Source organism: Ruditapes philippinarum, unplaced genomic scaffold (genome assembly GCF_026571515.1).
Source record: "Ruditapes philippinarum isolate M1 unplaced genomic scaffold, ASM2657151v2 ctg2053_1_1_1_1, whole genome shotgun sequence".
Lineage (NCBI taxonomy): Eukaryota > Metazoa > Mollusca > Bivalvia > Venerida > Veneridae > Ruditapes > Ruditapes philippinarum.
In genome coordinates this window covers 111,625-129,755 of record NW_026866502.1, presented here as the reverse complement: position 1 = coordinate 129,755, position 18,131 = coordinate 111,625, and the positions used below count along the sequence as shown (strand labels likewise).

At 31.3% G+C, this 18,131-nt stretch overlaps 2 protein-coding genes across 5 annotated transcripts in view; both read left to right on the top strand.

Annotated features, from left to right (window-relative positions):
• Positions 1 to 3,411, top strand: part of LOC132732667 (transient receptor potential cation channel subfamily M member-like 2) — a 45,229-nt gene extending 41,818 nt beyond the window's left edge. For all 4 annotated transcript variants that reach the window (XM_060719141.1, XM_060719142.1, XM_060719139.1 and 1 more), the window contains one exon: positions 2,899 to 3,411. In XM_060719141.1, the coding sequence (XP_060575124.1) occupies positions 2,899 to 3,036 (138 nt within the window). In that variant the 3' untranslated portion in view covers positions 3,037 to 3,411. The remainder of the gene's footprint in view (positions 1 to 2,898) is intronic.
• An 8,367-nt stretch (positions 3,412 to 11,778) lies between these two features.
• LOC132732679 (somatostatin receptor type 5-like) lies at positions 11,779 to 17,014 on the top strand. Its single transcript, XM_060719151.1, has 3 exons — positions 11,779 to 11,957; positions 15,774 to 15,841; positions 16,124 to 17,014. Exons 1-3 carry the CDS (start codon positions 11,879 to 11,881, stop codon positions 17,012 to 17,014), a joined length of 1,038 nt encoding a protein of 345 aa, XP_060575134.1. The 5' UTR covers positions 11,779 to 11,878.
• Positions 17,015 to 18,131: the final 1,117 nt, after the last annotated feature.

Here is an 18,131-nt window from a genome sequence, read left to right as displayed (position 1 = left end):
CATTGTTTATACCATAACTTGAGAGGGACTTAGTCCTGGTTTATTTTATTGGGTAGGGACATTGCCCATGGACAGTAGATATCCTATAAGGATGTATGAGGTCACGGGTCAGATAAACATGACACTTCATGTAAAATCCTTGTCTGATGAATGATTTAGAAAGAATAAGCCGTAGTTTTTATAACCTAAAAAGATCAGTAGATGACACCTAATAATTTTTAGGCAATTTGGTCAGTAATCAGGGTCACAATGACGCTAAATCTTTGACCAATCAATAACTTGTATAAATGGCACTTTTACGGACAGGAGAAGTAGGAAAGAAGTTCGCTTTCCTTGTTAGGAAAATTCATATAAATAGTGTAATTTGATTGGTTATATTAACTCGTTCGCACGACTTAACTTTCTCGTGGCCACGACTAAACTTTCTCGTGGCCACGACATAGTAACTTGTTCCAACGACTTATTTATCTCGTGGCCACGACTTAGTAACTCGTGGCCACGACTTAGTCATCTCGTTACCACGACTTAATTATCTCGTGGCCATGACTAAGTAACTCGTGGCCACAACATAGTATCTCGTTCCCACGACTTAACCCGTTGCCACGACACAGTATCTCGTGCGCACGAGATAAATAAAAACACACACATGTCACCTTTGTCCCACCGTAAGTTTGAGCATAGTAAATCTTAAAATTCAATTTCACTATTGCTCATACGACTATCACACACGCTCAAAAAGAAGTTTAAACAATTGTATAAGAGGTGAGTTGCCACTTGTAGGATGAGTTATAAGAGAAATCTATAACATTTTTTTTCCACATGCAAAAACACGCACTTTTCGTCTGTCGCATCATGTTCTCTTGTTTTTCAGTAAATTTTTCCTTTTCATGTCAGGCTCCAACTAACACTGTTCTGTATACGCCCCTGTATAAAGGGGACGTAACTTTGTTTTACTCCACGTGCCAAAATACGGGATCATCCAGAAAATAACGGGATGTACAGACAAAGCGACACCTGCTGTCATAATATGAACACAAATTATTGCAACTCGCATTATGCTTACTGCTAACTGCTTAGTGCGTACTGTCACATGCGACTATAATATCGCTATCGTTGTCATCTTCGTTGTCGATGCGCAGTGATCATGTATTGCATTATATTTGTAATCAGTGAATATATTGAAGCATATGAATGCTAAGACACATCAAATTCGCCAATTATTGTTCAAAATTAATAAGTTATTGTGACATAATGTCGACAATATAAGTGGCAGATTTATAGCAAATTAAAGGTACTGATAGAAACTTACCATGTTATATCAAGAACAAGCAAAGAATATTATCTTAAACACCAAACATAATACGTTGTCCTTAATAAAAGATGCAATTAAACATATAGCATATTAAAATATGTGAGTTTGATGGTTAAGTAGGGAACTAATAAGGTTGCAATTACATGAAAGTGCATTCAGTAATCATAAGGCATGATTGAATCCAGCAAAACGCAGGTTTTCATTGTCATAAAGACGTATAGAAGCAAGCATAATGTAAGTCCCAATACCATAAAGCAAGATGGAATAAATGCACTAATTCTGTTCCATATACAGCCTCTGTTAAGCAATACTCTGAGAGAGACAAAGTTTTTAGTTTTTGCTAAGTGTTGCTATTGAAAGCATAATTTTATTTTAAAATCTTATTTTAGAAAGAATTGATTCTGTTGTTGAGAACAGGTCATTGTTGTATTTACAGATGTCAGCTTAGCAGAGGCTGCATTGTATATTTATCAATTTTGTTTTGTTAAATTTAAGTTATTCCATCTTATTCTATTTGAAAATTTTATCTTTGTTATTTTAAATGATGCATGTAAAAATGTTGGCAATACATTTTGCAGTTAGATAAGTGAAGATGTAAGATTAATCATTCTATAATGCTTTTTTGCCAAAGTTAAAGTTTTAAATTATATTGAAACACTTAACAGCCACAAATATTAATTAGTCTGTAAACTAAAAGAATAAGTTAGAACTTGTGTTGTCAATTCTAACAAACTCAAAGGAAAATTATGTTTAAAAAAATAAGATGAAATATAAAATAGATATGACACAGTTCCAATACAGAGATATTAAAGTACAGGGAAATTTGGTATACCAATGACTTCTTGTGTATGCTGTATCAAAGGTTTCTTGTAACAAAGAATAAGTTTTTTACCGACAACTTTATATAGCAAACAAAACTGTATGCCACATTTAGCTAATGTACATGATGAGCAGACAGATAAAACTGTGGTATATTTTATTATCGTAATTTTTATGTTGTAATAAAAAGATCTAAGTCAAAACTTTTGAATTATATACATACTGAGGTTCTGACAATATATTAATGATAATTCAATACTCTTTTTGAAACCAATTTCATATAATCTATTGTTTATTTTGAAATTGTTCATTTTTTAAATTCTGCTTTATATAATGTAGGTTCTAACAATATGATGTAGGATCCTACATGTAATACTTGTTACCATCTATTTTAAGTTGAGGCACCTACCATCTTTGTGCCTTTACCAAATCTGGAAACAAAGTGATCCCTCGGAAGCAATTATCACAACAAAATTACAAGAGAATTGCAGACTCGGTTTGATTGAGTCTGAACATGAGGGATAATGAACAAGTGCAACATCCCTCACACCCCCTAGCACAGGCTTGAGCGGTACTCAATTCTCAACACTTAATAGTGCTGGCATCAATGATCTCGAAGGACCGCAAAAATATAACAACACTGAAGTGAAGTAACGGGCAACTTTTAAGTTTGCTGTGTGGATAGCTGTAATAATTATGGTGTTATAGAAACATTTAATGGTACAATCTTTAGCTATAATTTTTTTATGAAAACTCTTTCTTTTCAGAGAAAACGATTCTCTAAAGATTTTGGAGGATATTCGTCCAGTGATGAAGCTATGTCATTAAGAGATAAACTTCATAACAGAATGAAGAAGAAGAAATCAAAGAAAAGCCGATTATTTATAGAAGATAGTGATATGTAACATACATGTACATGTTAGAATGAGACAGTAGTTCATTATTCTCTTGTATTTATTATGTTTTCTTTAAATTAGGGATATACTTTTCTCCAGTCTAAAATCTAATTTATTTGTTATGAAATTAAAAAATATCAACACCAAAACCAGGAGGAACCAGACAATAAACATACTATTTGCTGGTCTGTAGAGACCAGGAGAGACTCCGGGGAATTATCGATAGGAGACCGGTGAATAGTATATCCCTCAAAATTATCTGTGATAGAGTATAAAATGATATTGATTCTTAAAACTTAAACAGGGTTTATATTTTAGCTCACCTTTCACAAAGTGACATGGTGAGCTTTTGTGATCGCTTTTCGTCCGTCCACCCGTCCGTCCGTCCGTCTGTAAACTTTTGAGCTTTAAAGAAAAGCAGTATCCTCAGTAGAGACCGCGTTAGTGGCAATTTGAGCCAAGAGCTTCGACAGAGAATGGCTTCCTTTGTATTTCGAACTTTTAAAAAATTTGTGTGCAAAGTGAAGTTTAAGTTTCCAAGTCAGTAACTGCTGTTGTGGCGCAGTGTTCAACGAAAGAGAAAGAACTGAGAAAAGTATCTGTCTTTTTAAAAAGCCCAATATGCTATTTGGCTTGAGGAAGGATGAGTTTTGGCATGAAACAGTTCAGCCTAGTGCCCAGTGTCTTACCAATGTTTGTGTTCAAGGTAGAATGTCGCCGTGGCTGTTAGGAATTGTCCCGCCCGCAGTGTGGTAACATTGATGTGGTCCTGTGGATTGTTATAGTAGTGAGGGAAAGGGAAGCTTAAATGTATTTTCGTTAGTAAAACCTCAAGTATGGGTTAGTCTGAAATGGTTTTGCATAAAGCATCATTCTAGTTGTTTGGTTGTTGTTTGTGGGTTTGGGTGGTGTTTGTTTGTTTTGTGTTTTTTTTTTTGTGTTTTGTTTTGTTTTTGGTGTTGTGTTTTGGTTGTGTTTTGGTGTGTGGTGTGTGTGTGGTTGTTTGTGTTGTGGTTTGGTTTTTGTTTGTGTGGTGGTTGTGTTGGGGTTGTTGTTGTTGTGGTTGTGTGGTGTGGGGGGTGGTGTGTGGTTTTTGTGGTTTTGGGTTTTTTTGTCGTGGTTGTTTTGTGGTTTTTGGTGGGGGGGGGGGGGGGTGGGGGGGTTTTTTTTTTTTGTTTTTTGGTTTTTTTTTGTGGTGTCGTTACCAGAGTTTGTTGCCAAATCAAGTGCGCCTGGGGTCAAAATTGGCCTCGCCCTGGGGGGAGGGGGTCATTGATTTTCCTTATTTTTATATAGTAAAAACTTTAAAAATCTTCTTTTAAAAACCCCAAATAGCTAGAGCTTAGATATTAAGCATGAAACATCTTCTAGTGAATTTCTACCAAGTTTGTTCAAATAAATGCCTTAGGATAAAAATTGGCTCATTATTTTGTAGAAAGTAAAAACTTAAAAAATCTTCTTTTAAAAAACCAAAAGAGCTAGAGTTTAGATACTAAGCATGAAATATTTTCTAGTTAGTGTCTACCAAGTTTGTTTAAATAAAAGCCCTGGTGTCAAAATTGGCCCCTCCCGGGTGGGGGGTGTCATTGTTTTTTCCTATATGTGTATAGTTAAAAACTTTAAAAAATCTGCTCATAAAAACCCCCAAGAGTTAAAGCTTAGATATTTATCATGAAACATCATCTAATGGCTGTCTACCAAGTTTGTTCAAATAAAAGTCCCTGGTTTAAATTTGGCATTGGCCCAGGGGCCTATATACAGGTGAGCGATTTCAGGGCCATCATGGCCCTCTTGTTAATATTGTTGTTTTTTTACCTGCTTCTAAAGTGGGGGCATATAGATTTGCCCTTGTCCGTCTGTCATGCTGTTGTCCCTGTAGACAGACAAGACAATAGGGTGTGGGTCATTTGTGTCATGTGAACACATTTCTAGTTTACTTTCTATTTTTTCTATAAATGTAAAAATTTAACATGTTAAAAAATTGCTCATCTTTGTTTCCGTCCAGGATCTTTTATAATGCAGTTCATATATTTATTATATAATTTTTACCTGATTATATTCATTTAATGAATTTTTCTTAAACTATATTTATTTATTGAATTTTTTTTTAAAACTTGTTGCAATGCTGTTTACTTGCAAGTTGTTTCTCTTTTACTTCAAAATTTAACCTTTTAGTCACTTTAAAACAATCATTTTCCATTTAATTTTTATTAGTAAAGTATGTTAGAATGAATTGAATGGTAAATCACTGTGCACCATTTTATAACCAGTCAGACCTGGGTAAAATAAAATATCCTGTTTTATTTAAATATATACATATATATCTTATGAATTTTAGTGTGAAGTGAAGCACAAAAGAATAACATGTAATTAGAATTTCATTACAATAGTGAATGAGTATTGTTAACAAATGAATGAACATGAGTTATTATTCATTTTTAGCTCCATTGTTTCAAAGAAAAGGTCAAGCTATTAGGATTGCTTCATCATTGTTGTTATTTGGTCATTGCCATGCAAAAACTTTAATGTAGCCCATTATTCATTTTTAAAGTGATCAACATGAAACTTGGAATTCTTGTTTATCTTGACAAGGTGCAGCTGTTAGGCAAGGGACATAATTCTGAAAGCTATATGTTTAGAGTTGTGCCCATTTTTAACTTTTATTTGGTCAAAGGTGTTTATTTTAGCAAACTTGCATTGTTCTTGTATCAATTTTTTTGTGATATATTTGTAATTACATGTTTTCATTATTATTACTATGGTATTTTTTTAGTGTTGTACATGTATTTTATACATTTTTACTTTGTTAGCCTACTGTGATATATAGTTAAGATATATACTCAGGTGTTGTTTATTTTTAACTATCACTTTCATGGAAAAAATTTATTGATTGTCTTGTATTTATACTTTGATATGTAAGTGACAAAAAGATTATTTCTTGCAGAATGTGTAAAAATTTTACTTTGAATGTAAATAATCAACATGCAGTATAAATTTATAGCACATTTTTAAGCTTGTAATGTATGTTGTATGTTTTCTGTGTGGAATCTTAATCACAATGGAGATGTTACCTATAATTTGAAAACTTAAATGAATTTTAATGATTTGTTTTATAAATACATGTAAATCTTAAGTGTTATTTGACTGACCATTTCTTATGTGACATGAGGAAATGTGGGTTGTGTTTACATAGAAAGTCCTATGTAAACACAACACCTGAGACAGTTTTGTGCTTCAAAGAAAATGTCTTGTGTTATGACTCCATCTAATACTGAATAGCTACAAAGATAAACATATTGTGGGTTGAAGCGAGTGCTATTGTATATATTAACTTATTTAAGCAGAACAAATTTAATTAAAGTCTAATTTCTTTATCTTAAGATATAAATGTTTATTGAAATGGTCCTAAAATAGGCCTCAAGTTGTATGTCATCTGGTGTTTTAAGTGCTATAATATAATGGTCCGATTGATTACTACTGCTGTATTGTAAGGTATGGATTTTTGCAGTATATTCTGTGTTATCCTTTTTAAATGGATTGTAATCCATTCATAATAACCTCATTTCATATTTTCACTTTAAAGTACCATTCAGTTGTAAATAAAATTACTGTGCCATTATCTAGAGAGATGTTGTATTTTTTACATTTAAACAAAAATTAAGATATAAAAGATAATTTCATTATGATTGAATATATTAATAATCTAAACATATAAAACGTCCAAATATTTCTGTCCAAGTTATTCAAAAAAGAATAAGGAAAAGATATTTGTTGATTATAATGTAAAATATAGACCTCTGTCTTATAACTGGTCAGTCTTATAAGTGAGTTAATGTAACATTTCATGTTGATTTGACATGACTGTTTTAGATGTTTAACAAAATTGTATTCATATATTAAATGTGTGTCACTTGTTGTCCTCATATGAGCAGTGATTATGACTTACCTATGTCACCAGTGTTAAACCTGCCCTGTCTTAATTTATAATTTCATCTGGCCAGATTTATACTGTCTGCTGAAATATTAAAACATCTTGGAAATAACACAATAAAAGTTCCCATAAGTCAGAAGAAGGCCAAGTTTATTTAAGACAAACATTTGGCCAGGGTACTTGTAATGGATTTATATAATTATTTTATGATAGTGCACATTTGTAACATTGTTTTTCACTGGATAATTGTGACATTTATAAAGTTTTATATTCATGGCTGCTGTCAATTTATGAAGAAATCTATTTTTCCCTCTGAAAAAGAAGTTTCCTGTATTATGAATTAGTTAAATGATTCTTGACAGGTTATATGACCATATATAACCGGTTGTTTGCAATATAATCCTCGCCTAGTGACTTGGGTTATATTTCCAAACAATTGTTTTTATAGGGCCATATAACCTGTCAAATATCTAAAATGAATTAAGAATACTTAATTATAATTATTATTATATAATGAATTATAACATCAATTCATAACATACAATATACATGTATATGTGAATTATTGTTTATACATGTATAATGTATCAGTTACTGTTTGATATTATAAAAATAGACAATATCAGCAAGATTCTGTTAGAAACTTGTGATGGCATTTATTTGATTAAAAAATACTTTGGCTTTAAACTGTTGTAACTTTTGATTTGAAATTTAAAAGTTTAATTGAAAATTTTTAAAATTTTTACACAAAAAAAATTTGGGTTTTCCTTAAAGGGAAAACCCAAATTTCAAATAGTTTTAAAAAAGAAATATTGTCTTTATTTTTTGTTGTTTTTTTTAAGTATAAATTGACAAAAAAGATTTTTCAGGCTAACCAGTGGGGTTTTGGGTTGGGTCCCAAAATTACTATACACATTTTTTTACACTGGTCAAGTGTTTTTTTCTTTTTTTTCCCACTAATTTTTTCCTGGTTTATATCAAGAAAGGTTAAATATAGTACAGTTTTTGTTTTTTCTGTCTGTTTTTTAGGTCAAAAAAGGGTTTACATCAATTTAAAAATTAACCAATAGCGGGTCCTGTTTTAAACCTTTGTTAAATTTATATTTTTGTTTAATTTTCCACTTGACCTATGTTTTCTTGAAATATTAGCTTCCATTAAAAAAAGATTAACATTATAGCTTCGGAGGGGAAATATTGTACATTTCACAGTGTAGCCTTCTATAATTTAACAAATGGATATTAACCAATCTTATTACACTAGCGTGAAAGGACCAAACATAGAATTTGCAACTTGATTTCATCTACATACAAAAATATTCATGATGTAATTGGGTTTTCTTTTTTATTTCCTTTCTTTAAAAAATAAAACACATTTTTTTTGTGAATTTTTATTTCTTTTGATATGATATTAAGAGAACAAATTTGAAAACGAGACAAAGTTTGGATTTATTTCGCTCATTATTTAATTTGATTTAAAACAATTTTGCCAGTAAAAGGGTTACACAAGGGCCACACTTCTGTAGTTTTAAACATTATTTGAAATTAAAAATTTATAAAAAACATGAAATGAAAACAATGTATGTGTCATTACTCCATAGTTTTCATTTCTCTGTCACATGCATATACAAAGTTTACCCAATTTTTCCCGTCTTTCCATATGTTCATCATATGTTTTTAATACAAATGGATAAAAAAACTTTTCTAGTGTGTTGTAAAAATTTAAGTGCAATTTTGTCTAAATGCTAAACGCTTATTTCTGCCAATTGTAAAACCCAAAAATTCACATCTCAACAATTTGAAAATACATATCAAAATGTACCTGAAGAAAATGAAAATCTATTGAATATGTGAAACACCAAGTTACTGTAATTTGCTTAATTAGATGTTTTGTTATGAGTGCATTTATTATTTCTGTATGTGCAGATATTTATAGAAAATAATAGTAATTAGAATTGTTTAGTTGATTTAAAAAGAAACAATCATTTTAAACATTTAAACAAAAAATTGTTGAATTTGTTTTCAAAGGAATCTTTTGTTATTTTTGGTTTTTTGTGTATATTTATCTGTTTATTTTTTATTATAATGTAATTTTACTCTGTCATTTTCAGCTCCATTTGTTCAAAGGAAATTTGAAGCTACATGAATTGTCATGACCATCAGCATTGTTTAATTCTTTCCTTTTTGGTAAAATTTTCATTATGATCCTTAACTTCAACATTTAACAAAACTTTATATGTAAATGCAACTCAAGCTCTACCCACCAAAACCGTAATAAGATCATAAGGTGAAATGTCAAATTCACTTTGATAATAACAAAAGAATAATCAAACTGGCCATTTCAGCAAAATACATTTACCTAGAAACTTGGTACTTTGTATAACCATATCCATGTTCAGGTCAAAAGGTCAGGTCATGCTTGTATGTCATGTGAAAAGATTAAACTGGCAATTAAATCAAAGTGCATTGACCTAGGGAATTCATATTTTTTATGTAAATGGACATTGATGAGTTCTTACTATATATTCATATTCAGGTAAAAAGATAACTGTAATAACAAAACAGGAAAGTAGGATATTCAAGTGTACCTTTATTAGTTCTGCCTGGAGCATTAAAGTGCATTGACTTAAAAACTTCACACTTTTTATATAGATTTATCGTTAGGATTTCAACACGCCACAACATTTTTTACGGTGAAAAGGGTATAGATATCTGGGAACATTAAGGAAGATAACATACATATATAACATTTTCTCTCTCAGAATTTGTTGAGTTTACTCTCAATCAGGGAGAAAAGTGGAACGTGCAGCTCATTAGAGAGGTTTTGAAGATTGAAATAGCCATAAACCCAACTAAAATGTTTCATGATATTGTCATCAGACTGCTGTGTATTCCTGAGTTAAAATATACAAAATGTTTTTTTTTTTATTAACGCAATCACAGAAACTGAATAACTCTTATTTTAAATGTATATAACCAATTATAAATACTCTGTTATCCTTATACATTGTTTTTGTAGTGATTTTTAATTTTGATGATATGTTAACTAATTGTTGTTTTTTTTAACCCAAAATTTTCAATTTGCGAATCTTTGTTTTTAATAAAAAAAATACAATTAAAAAGTTTGTTTTTTCTTTTTGATATCAAAAATATTTTTCAAGTTTTCTTTATTAGGTATTTTCGGGATATCGTTTAAAAATTTATCAAGTTCGATGAAACAGTCGAAGATAAACGAAAGCCTAATAGTTTTAAATAAAATAAAAATGCAAAGATGTTATATGGCGTAATTACGCGAATCAAAGACTGCAAGCCACCTTAAATTGACAAGTACCAAAGAGTTAGTTTATGACAAGAAGTTTGCATTATTACCGCGCAAATTGAATGATAGTTATTGTAAATGTATAATATATTATTCTATACCTTTTGATTTGTGTTATTATGCCTTTCAATTCGCGTTATAACGCCTATATTTGCGTTACTTCGCCTTAATTTGCGTTGCTACGCCGTTTTCGCGTTATTACGCCTTTTGATTCACGTAATAACGCCTTTATTCGCGTTATAACGCCTTTGCATTTTTATTTTATTTGACACTATTATGCTTTCGTAAAGATCTGTATGGATATATCAAATAATTTTTTCGGTAAAACAGTAGATTGCAAAAACCATATTTCGTGTACATTTCAATAAAAAAAATTGATTACAAAAAAAGATGCTTATTTGTTCCTTTTTTAGGATGGGTACATTTTTAAGGGATTCTTTGGGAAACAGTATTTTTTTTTAGCAAAAAAAAAATAGGCCTTTTTTTAGGGAAAGGGGGGATATGTTATTTATTTTTACAAAACGTTAAAAAAACTTATGAGCCCAAAAATTTACGAGTTCAGTAACCCTTTTCCCCTTCCAAAATTTCTTCGGGTTTTTTAGCCATTGTTCCCTTTTAAAAAAGTAAAATTTTTGGATGTTTGGATTAAATTTTAATTGTCAAAAAAATGTTTATATTTGGGCTTTTAGTAGGAAATATTTTGTGTATAATTAGAGGTAAATTTTTCATATTATAACCCCGACTAAATTAGCAATGTAAAAATATTACCGGTGGGTTTTCTCGGGGGGATACCAAACCAGGTTAATATAAACTCGAGTTTAGGAGTTTGCAGGACTGTAAATAAATTATCTTGACCTTACTATAAGAATAGACAAAGTACCGCTAAGGGAATCATGGGAAATTATATTGATATATAATGGTGGCTAGTAGAAAGCGATGGTGCTAAGTCAAGTCATGGATGTTAACTAATGATTTCAGTGTATTTATTTATTTGATACATTCTTTTATCTTGTTAATCAAATAATATCTCGTATCGGAATTTCTTAATTTGTATAGATATATTTCATTGACTTCAGGTGATTATTTTCTTTCATCTCCATATTTTCTATGTTTAATTAACATTAGTACAGCAATAAAATGGTCTAATTGAAATACGCGCTTATGCAGATGAGGTCAAAGTGTTGATTGCACGTGTTGTTGAATTAAGAACATAATAAAAATTCAAATGAGAATAATCAAAATGGTTAAATTGAATATAATCATCATTGATGGCCGTTGCATGACGTATATAGATGGGAGTCATTTACAGGGTAACTATCTTGTATTGATGATGTATATTTTCACATCAAGGAAGAATAAAACAGCTGTAAAAATAGAATGAAGTGATTTTTGTGTATCTGATAAGCCTGACCTTTATAAACAGTTGCAATATCTCAGAAAAAATTGATATCTTTAAGAATGTTTACATTCGCGCACATATATTTCACATGAACGGTATTGATAGTACGGTATAGAATGTGCAGAGCTGTTCAATATCATCATGGAATGATACATCTATAGATTTTGGAATTTTATTATGAAATGAAAACAAACGAGTTCTGAGGATGTCTAAAAGTCTGCTAGATCCAGCGACGAACGAGTCTGTGTTTACCTTCTTATCAGAATTCAATAGACCGTGGCAAGGTAACTATAATCATTTACATATTTGTTATATAACAATATATCAATATAGCTTTTTAAATTGTACTTGAAGTGCTTCGTCTGGTAACAAAGAGTTAAAGAAAATACCCTTTCTGCCTGCAACATTTCCAATAAAATAAAATAATAATAATAATAATAACAACATTGTTTGATTTTATTAACCTGTCAATTCCATACTGATTATACGGTCAATGCACAGAATATATTAATATTCGATAAATGTTCGGTAAATTCCGTGAGATTTACGCAGTAAGATGTGATTAAATTCATCTGGTTTCTATGCATTAGCTACACTGACCGTTATAGCGCAATAGGGTAAACTACGTGTATATAATTTCTAAATGTCCTACGTGTTGTAAGATCGAGACAGCGTATGACCAGGCATTTTTCTTATTCATAACTATTTTCAATATTTTTGAAGTTAGGTTGTTCTGTCTGTTTTTAATAGGTTTTGCACTTCTTTGTAAATACTTTTGCATATAACATTGTTAAAGAATTAATATTCAAAATTCATTCGGATTAAGATCAGTAAATGTCATTTCAGTGCCGTAAAATACAATACAAAACATGACAATTCAGTGTTTCTTAGTTGTTCCACAGTATTGAAAATTCCGAAAGAGCTTGACCATTTTGATTATAATACGAGGGATGTCCAAAAAAATTGTGCACTGCAGTTATTGTCGTGAGAGTTATTAATATAAACAAATGAATTTTATATCTCTTGAAAGAGAAATCTGTCTCAAATAAGAAGACAAAAGAAAAAGCCAGGTAACCGACGTGTCGTGTAAAAGAATGATCATTGAGTTATCTTAGTAACGTAATACCGGCGCACGGCAAAAAACTGGGTTAGTTCATTACTGTAATTGTGTTAATTGTTTGTTGCTTATAAAGTGGTAATTGCTTTTTATGTTAAAATTTGTTTTACTGAGGAATGATTGATGCAAAGTATTGTGTAGTTTTTATTGTTTTTATGCAACGTACATGTAACATATTCCACCAATGCAGGAATATATTGGGCCTGACCGGTTGTCATCGTCTACCGACTCTCTCCCTTTTCTGCCGTTTGTGCCATTTAAAAACCAGCCTTCGTGACACTGAACTTGTCCCGCTTGCCCTTTTAAGTTCTTTGTAGGTATCTGTTGGTGTTTTACCAATATTTGCACCAAATTTAATGATCGTCCGTATTTTCAGACGTTTAGCGACTGAAATTTTCACGTAATTACATAACTGACGATCACGCACAAATGTTTGTTTACGACTGTTTCAATAGGGCAAATAATGTCATATTTTCTAGTGACGTTAGGAATACGTACACACACTTTTCCATGAATTTTAACGTTAATATGTAGTGTTTACAGAATACCGTGATGCATCAAATTAATGAACTAACCCAATTTTTTGCCGTGCGCCGGTATTACGTTACCAAGGTAACTGTATAACGATTCGTTTTCACGACATGCCGGTTACCAATTTTTTTCTTTTGTTTTCTTATTTGAGACATATCTCCCCTTCAAGTGATATATATAATTAATGTTTTTCTAACAATAACTCTCACGGCAATAACTGCAGTGCACGAATTTTTTGGACAACCCTCGTATACTTAAAAATAATGAAAAAATAAGTCTTAAAATAAGTGACGTCAAAAAAGAATGTCAAAAGAGGGGATCGTACCTCGGACCTCTCATACAATAAGTAATCACTTAACCGACTTTGCTATTGCGGATATCTACATTTAGCTAGTGGGAGTTTTCCAAACGTAAGTTATATACTCCATATTAATTCTCGTAATATAAACGGACAAAACCGAAGTGGGATCGAATATTTAAATGGGTGCTATAATGTATTCATAATTGACAGGTTAATAAAATCAGACTATATATTCAGTGAAATTCCGAATAAGACTACTAAAAACACAGAGAATGACAATTATTTTATTGTTGTTATAAATAGATAAATTCTATATAAAATATTCAATATATAAGCACTAAATGCAAGTAACCGCTTTTTTTAAATTTAGACAATGCTTTTTAAAACAAAATTATTACATTTAAAACACGTATATTCAGTGTTAAGATCGTCTTTTTTAGCCATTCAAAACCACTTAAGGATGATAAAACATTCCTTTTTGACAATTGAAGTTTTCAAAATAAATTTTGTGTAATAAAATATCTGCAGTTGATAATACTTTTTTGTTATTCTTTGCGTACTGTACAGTTCATCATAAATTAACTTGGAAAAGAATTGAATTTGCCTCTTGCCGTGGGCAATCGTATAAAATGTATCAGTTTTGTTAATCTGTATCAAAATATCAGATTTAATTAATATATTTGTTTTATGCGTATATCACATTTACCTATAGGATATGTATCAATTTTAGCTCTAGATTTGTTTTACCATCTGTCAAACATCAGTATCTGCTCCACGTCAGATAACTGACATGTATTTATTGTCCTTAAGAAAGTTAAAAAAAGTACGTACTTTATTAACATCTGGAAACACAGTGATCCCTCGGAAGCATAAATCACAACAAAATTACATAAGTATTGCAGGATCGATTTTATTGAGTCTGTACATGAGGGATAATGAAAAAGTGCAACATCCCTCACGCCCCCTAGCACCGGCTTGAGTGGTACTCATTTCTCAACACTCAATAGTGCTGGCAAAATATAAGGATTTACGAATTATTTGTCCTATTGCTTTATCAATTTGAAGTGGGTAATTTTTATATCAAAGTTGTAAGAATATTAGGTTATTATACATTACATTGTATAATTAAGTACAAAAATCTCAAACTATATTGGACGAGGTGCTAGCCGAGTTTAAACAGGTTTTGCAGTTATGTGCAAGTCCAATAGGATCAGTGTTGTTCTCAACCATGTTTAATGACCTCTTTATTTTTTGACATTTTGACACAACATTGTCATTTCAATTACAATAAGGATTTGATATAGGCTTTTGGACTCTCAAAAAAATGAAAACGAGGCTAGATAGGGTGAGATATGGATTTGATATGAACCTTTTGGACTCTGGAAACGAAAACGAGGCTAATCCAAAAATGATCTATATTGGAACATCATGGGGTGCAAATGCTGAAAGTGCATTGGTTATTATTCATAAGGTTTGAAATATAAATCATTACAAGTGATATGAATTTGTAACGCTTGATATATGTAAACATGAATGTTTAATATATTGAGATAGGGAGTCTACTCATCTATGATAGCATATTTTGCACATTTGTTTACAGACTAATTAAAGAAATGTAAATTGTGAATGACTAGACAAAAGTCAGGTCAAAACGCTTTGTTTGAACTATATAGAGAGGGCATTTTGTACAAAGTTGTAAGAAGTAAAATAGTATTCCAGGTGGAATCCGACTTGTCAATCTACATTTGTATTTGTTAAAGGTACTTGAAATCGTAATGTAAACATTCTGGAGATAAACATTCTGGAGATAAACATTCTGGGGATAATGTTCAACATACAAACTTATAATGCCAGTAACATTTGATCAAAAGAAGTAATAAAGGATACAATAGATAAAAAATGCAAATTTAATTTACAAAATGATTCACTCGCGCACACGTACATTACTCTTGGTATGTTTTTGCTTTGTTGAGTTTTAAGCCTAAGGTCCTTATAAGTTAAATCTGAGCACTATGATCATTAGAACGACGACACAAGACGAGCTACATAATGGCACCTGATAGCGTTGCATTGATAAATAGCTTTTGCATGTTTCTGTTAAATGTTTTCAAGGTTAAGGTGAATAATGACTTGAATATTAATGTTTTGCAGGTCAGACTGTCATAGAAGTAATTATTTTGTCGTTGATATTTGTGGCGGGAATGACTGGTAACATAATGGTAATATCATGTTTAATTATGATATTTTATTTCTATATTTTTTTTCGAAATGATCTATAAGCCGCAACAATGATGCACCATTTAAAGATATACTAGGAGTCCCAGTACTTATATTTAAATTCTTGTACATATGTTTTGTTTTTTCAAACATAAGAGAAACGCTGAAAAAAATTTGTTTGCACGTTCGACTTTTCGCTCTTTCGCTTTTTTTTTATCAATAACCATTGTCAATTTTTTTCTGAAATTAAGCCCAAAAATATGTGCATGAATTTACTATTGCAGGTCCTTGCAGCTATTATTAGAAACAAGAAGCTGCAGACAGTAACAAATTTTTTGATTTGTAACCTAGCAACCACCGACATATTGTTTGCAAGTGGCATTCCATTTATCGCTGTAACCCGGGTAACACAACATTGGATTCTTGGCGAGTTCGTTTGCAAATTCGTGACATATATGCAGTTTGTGTCGGGAGTGTGTTCTATTGTAACAATGGTTATGATCAGTGTAGAACGTTTTATATGTATTTGCCTAGTAAATAAATATAAAATACAAAAACGAGACGTGGTCTTCATCATCGCCGGGATATGGTGCCTGTCTGCTGCGTTTCCGGTTCCTGTTGCCCTATCACAGACTGTGCGGACAATTCTTATAGTAGACAAGTCTTTTAAGTTTTGTGGCGTTCAGTGGTCAGATGACTTTCACGCCGAGGTATATTTAGGTTTCATGGTGTCGTTTTTCTTTTTTATCCCATTAATTGTTATCTCAGGATTCTATTTAAGGATTTGGAACGTGGTGAAATCTTCAGATTCTCGAACACAAGGCGTCAACGGAAGATCTAAAAATTCAATAAGAAAACAAGTTCGGCTTGTTAAAATGTTTTGTTCAATAGTAATATTGTTCGTGTTGATGTGGTTGCCATTTTTCATCGTAAGTTTTCTTGGTGTACATTACAAACAGATAACATCAACACATTTTACAATCACGCTAATTCTCGCGCTAGCGAACACGTGCCAGAACCCAGTTATATACGGGTACTTTAACCATCGTTTACGAGAGGAGTTCCGAATCATGTGTTGTAACAGATTCAAAGGACTGGGCGTTGGCACACAGTCTGCTTATGTTGTTCAAGGGACAGAACTAGGCAGTGTTTGCAATAACTCTTCTACGGTATAGAGAGCATAATCTTATTAAGATAAATGACAAAAATTCTAAGTACTGAGCATTTTTAGCCAAAATGTGTTTCATTAAAATCACATGAATCACGAAACTGTTCCTTGTATTCTGAGAAACTATATAATGAGGAGACATTGGGAGGAGTTTACATGGAGCTAGTATGTTTATACAGGCATTGATTTAAATAAAACTGTCTTTAGAATCATTATTGACTAAGAGGTTTACTGATGATGATTGAATACTTTGAAGTCAGTGCTATATTGGGGACATAAGACATTGTTGGAGTTTCCCCTTGAACAAACGTAATAAAACTATGTCTGCGATTTTCAACCATTTGTTTTTGATCGCGGGATAGACTAAAGTAATGTTATAAGGAAATATTATTTCATAGTTCATTGCACAATATTTACATATAAAGAAACTTGTATATACTACAAGAACAATTGAAAATAGAAAAACTCGTATTCATGTGATTTATAAATGTGTAAATAAATGTTTTTGATATTTAAAGCCATTAAACATGTTCGAATATTATTATTTTTTAATTCTTTTTTAGACTCTTAATTTTATTAGACACGTTTTCAACAATTAAGGCTCGTTTGTTAATATATATTTTATTCCATTGCTATATATTTAGTAATTTAACACTGTGCTGTCTTTAACTTACTCTGTTCAATGCGGCTCTGTGTAAATTTAGTGTTCTCAGAAAGCTGTGTGTATGAAAATCTCCAGGAACTAAAATCCAGTTAGATAAACATATCTAAAAACAAAAAAAAAAGACTTAAAAAGGAAATGCCTTTTCCAGGATTCGAACCACACTTTTTCTACGCTTGCAAAGCAAACATTAAATAGTATACCCTGTGATATGCTGAATAGACATAAATGAGTAATGGCCAGGTTGAAAGCTTAAGTGAAAGTTATAGCGAAATAGCGAATACGAACTATATCTGAAACTATTTTTGCGATTTTGAGGGTTTTCAACTTAAAAGACACAAAGTTCGAGTTGACACCAGTATATGGTACATGACCTGGTTAGACAACATGAATGCAGGCACTTCTAGATATATTTTCAATTGGCACTCCTAGGCACGAGTTGGATTTTCAGGAGAGTTAATAT

Excerpts from the sequence above, each read along its gene's own strand:
- LOC132732679 (XM_060719151.1), top strand. The coding sequence starts at position 11,879 with ATGTCTAAAAGTCTGCTAGATCCAGCGACGAACGAGTCTGTGTTTACC. Across the intron at positions 11,958-15,773 it reads ATTCAATAGACCGTGGCAAG|GTCAGACTGTCATAGAAGTA; the intron begins GTAACTATAATC and ends AATGTTTTGCAG. Across the intron at positions 15,842-16,123 it reads GAATGACTGGTAACATAATG|GTCCTTGCAGCTATTATTAG; the intron begins GTAATATCATGT and ends TTACTATTGCAG.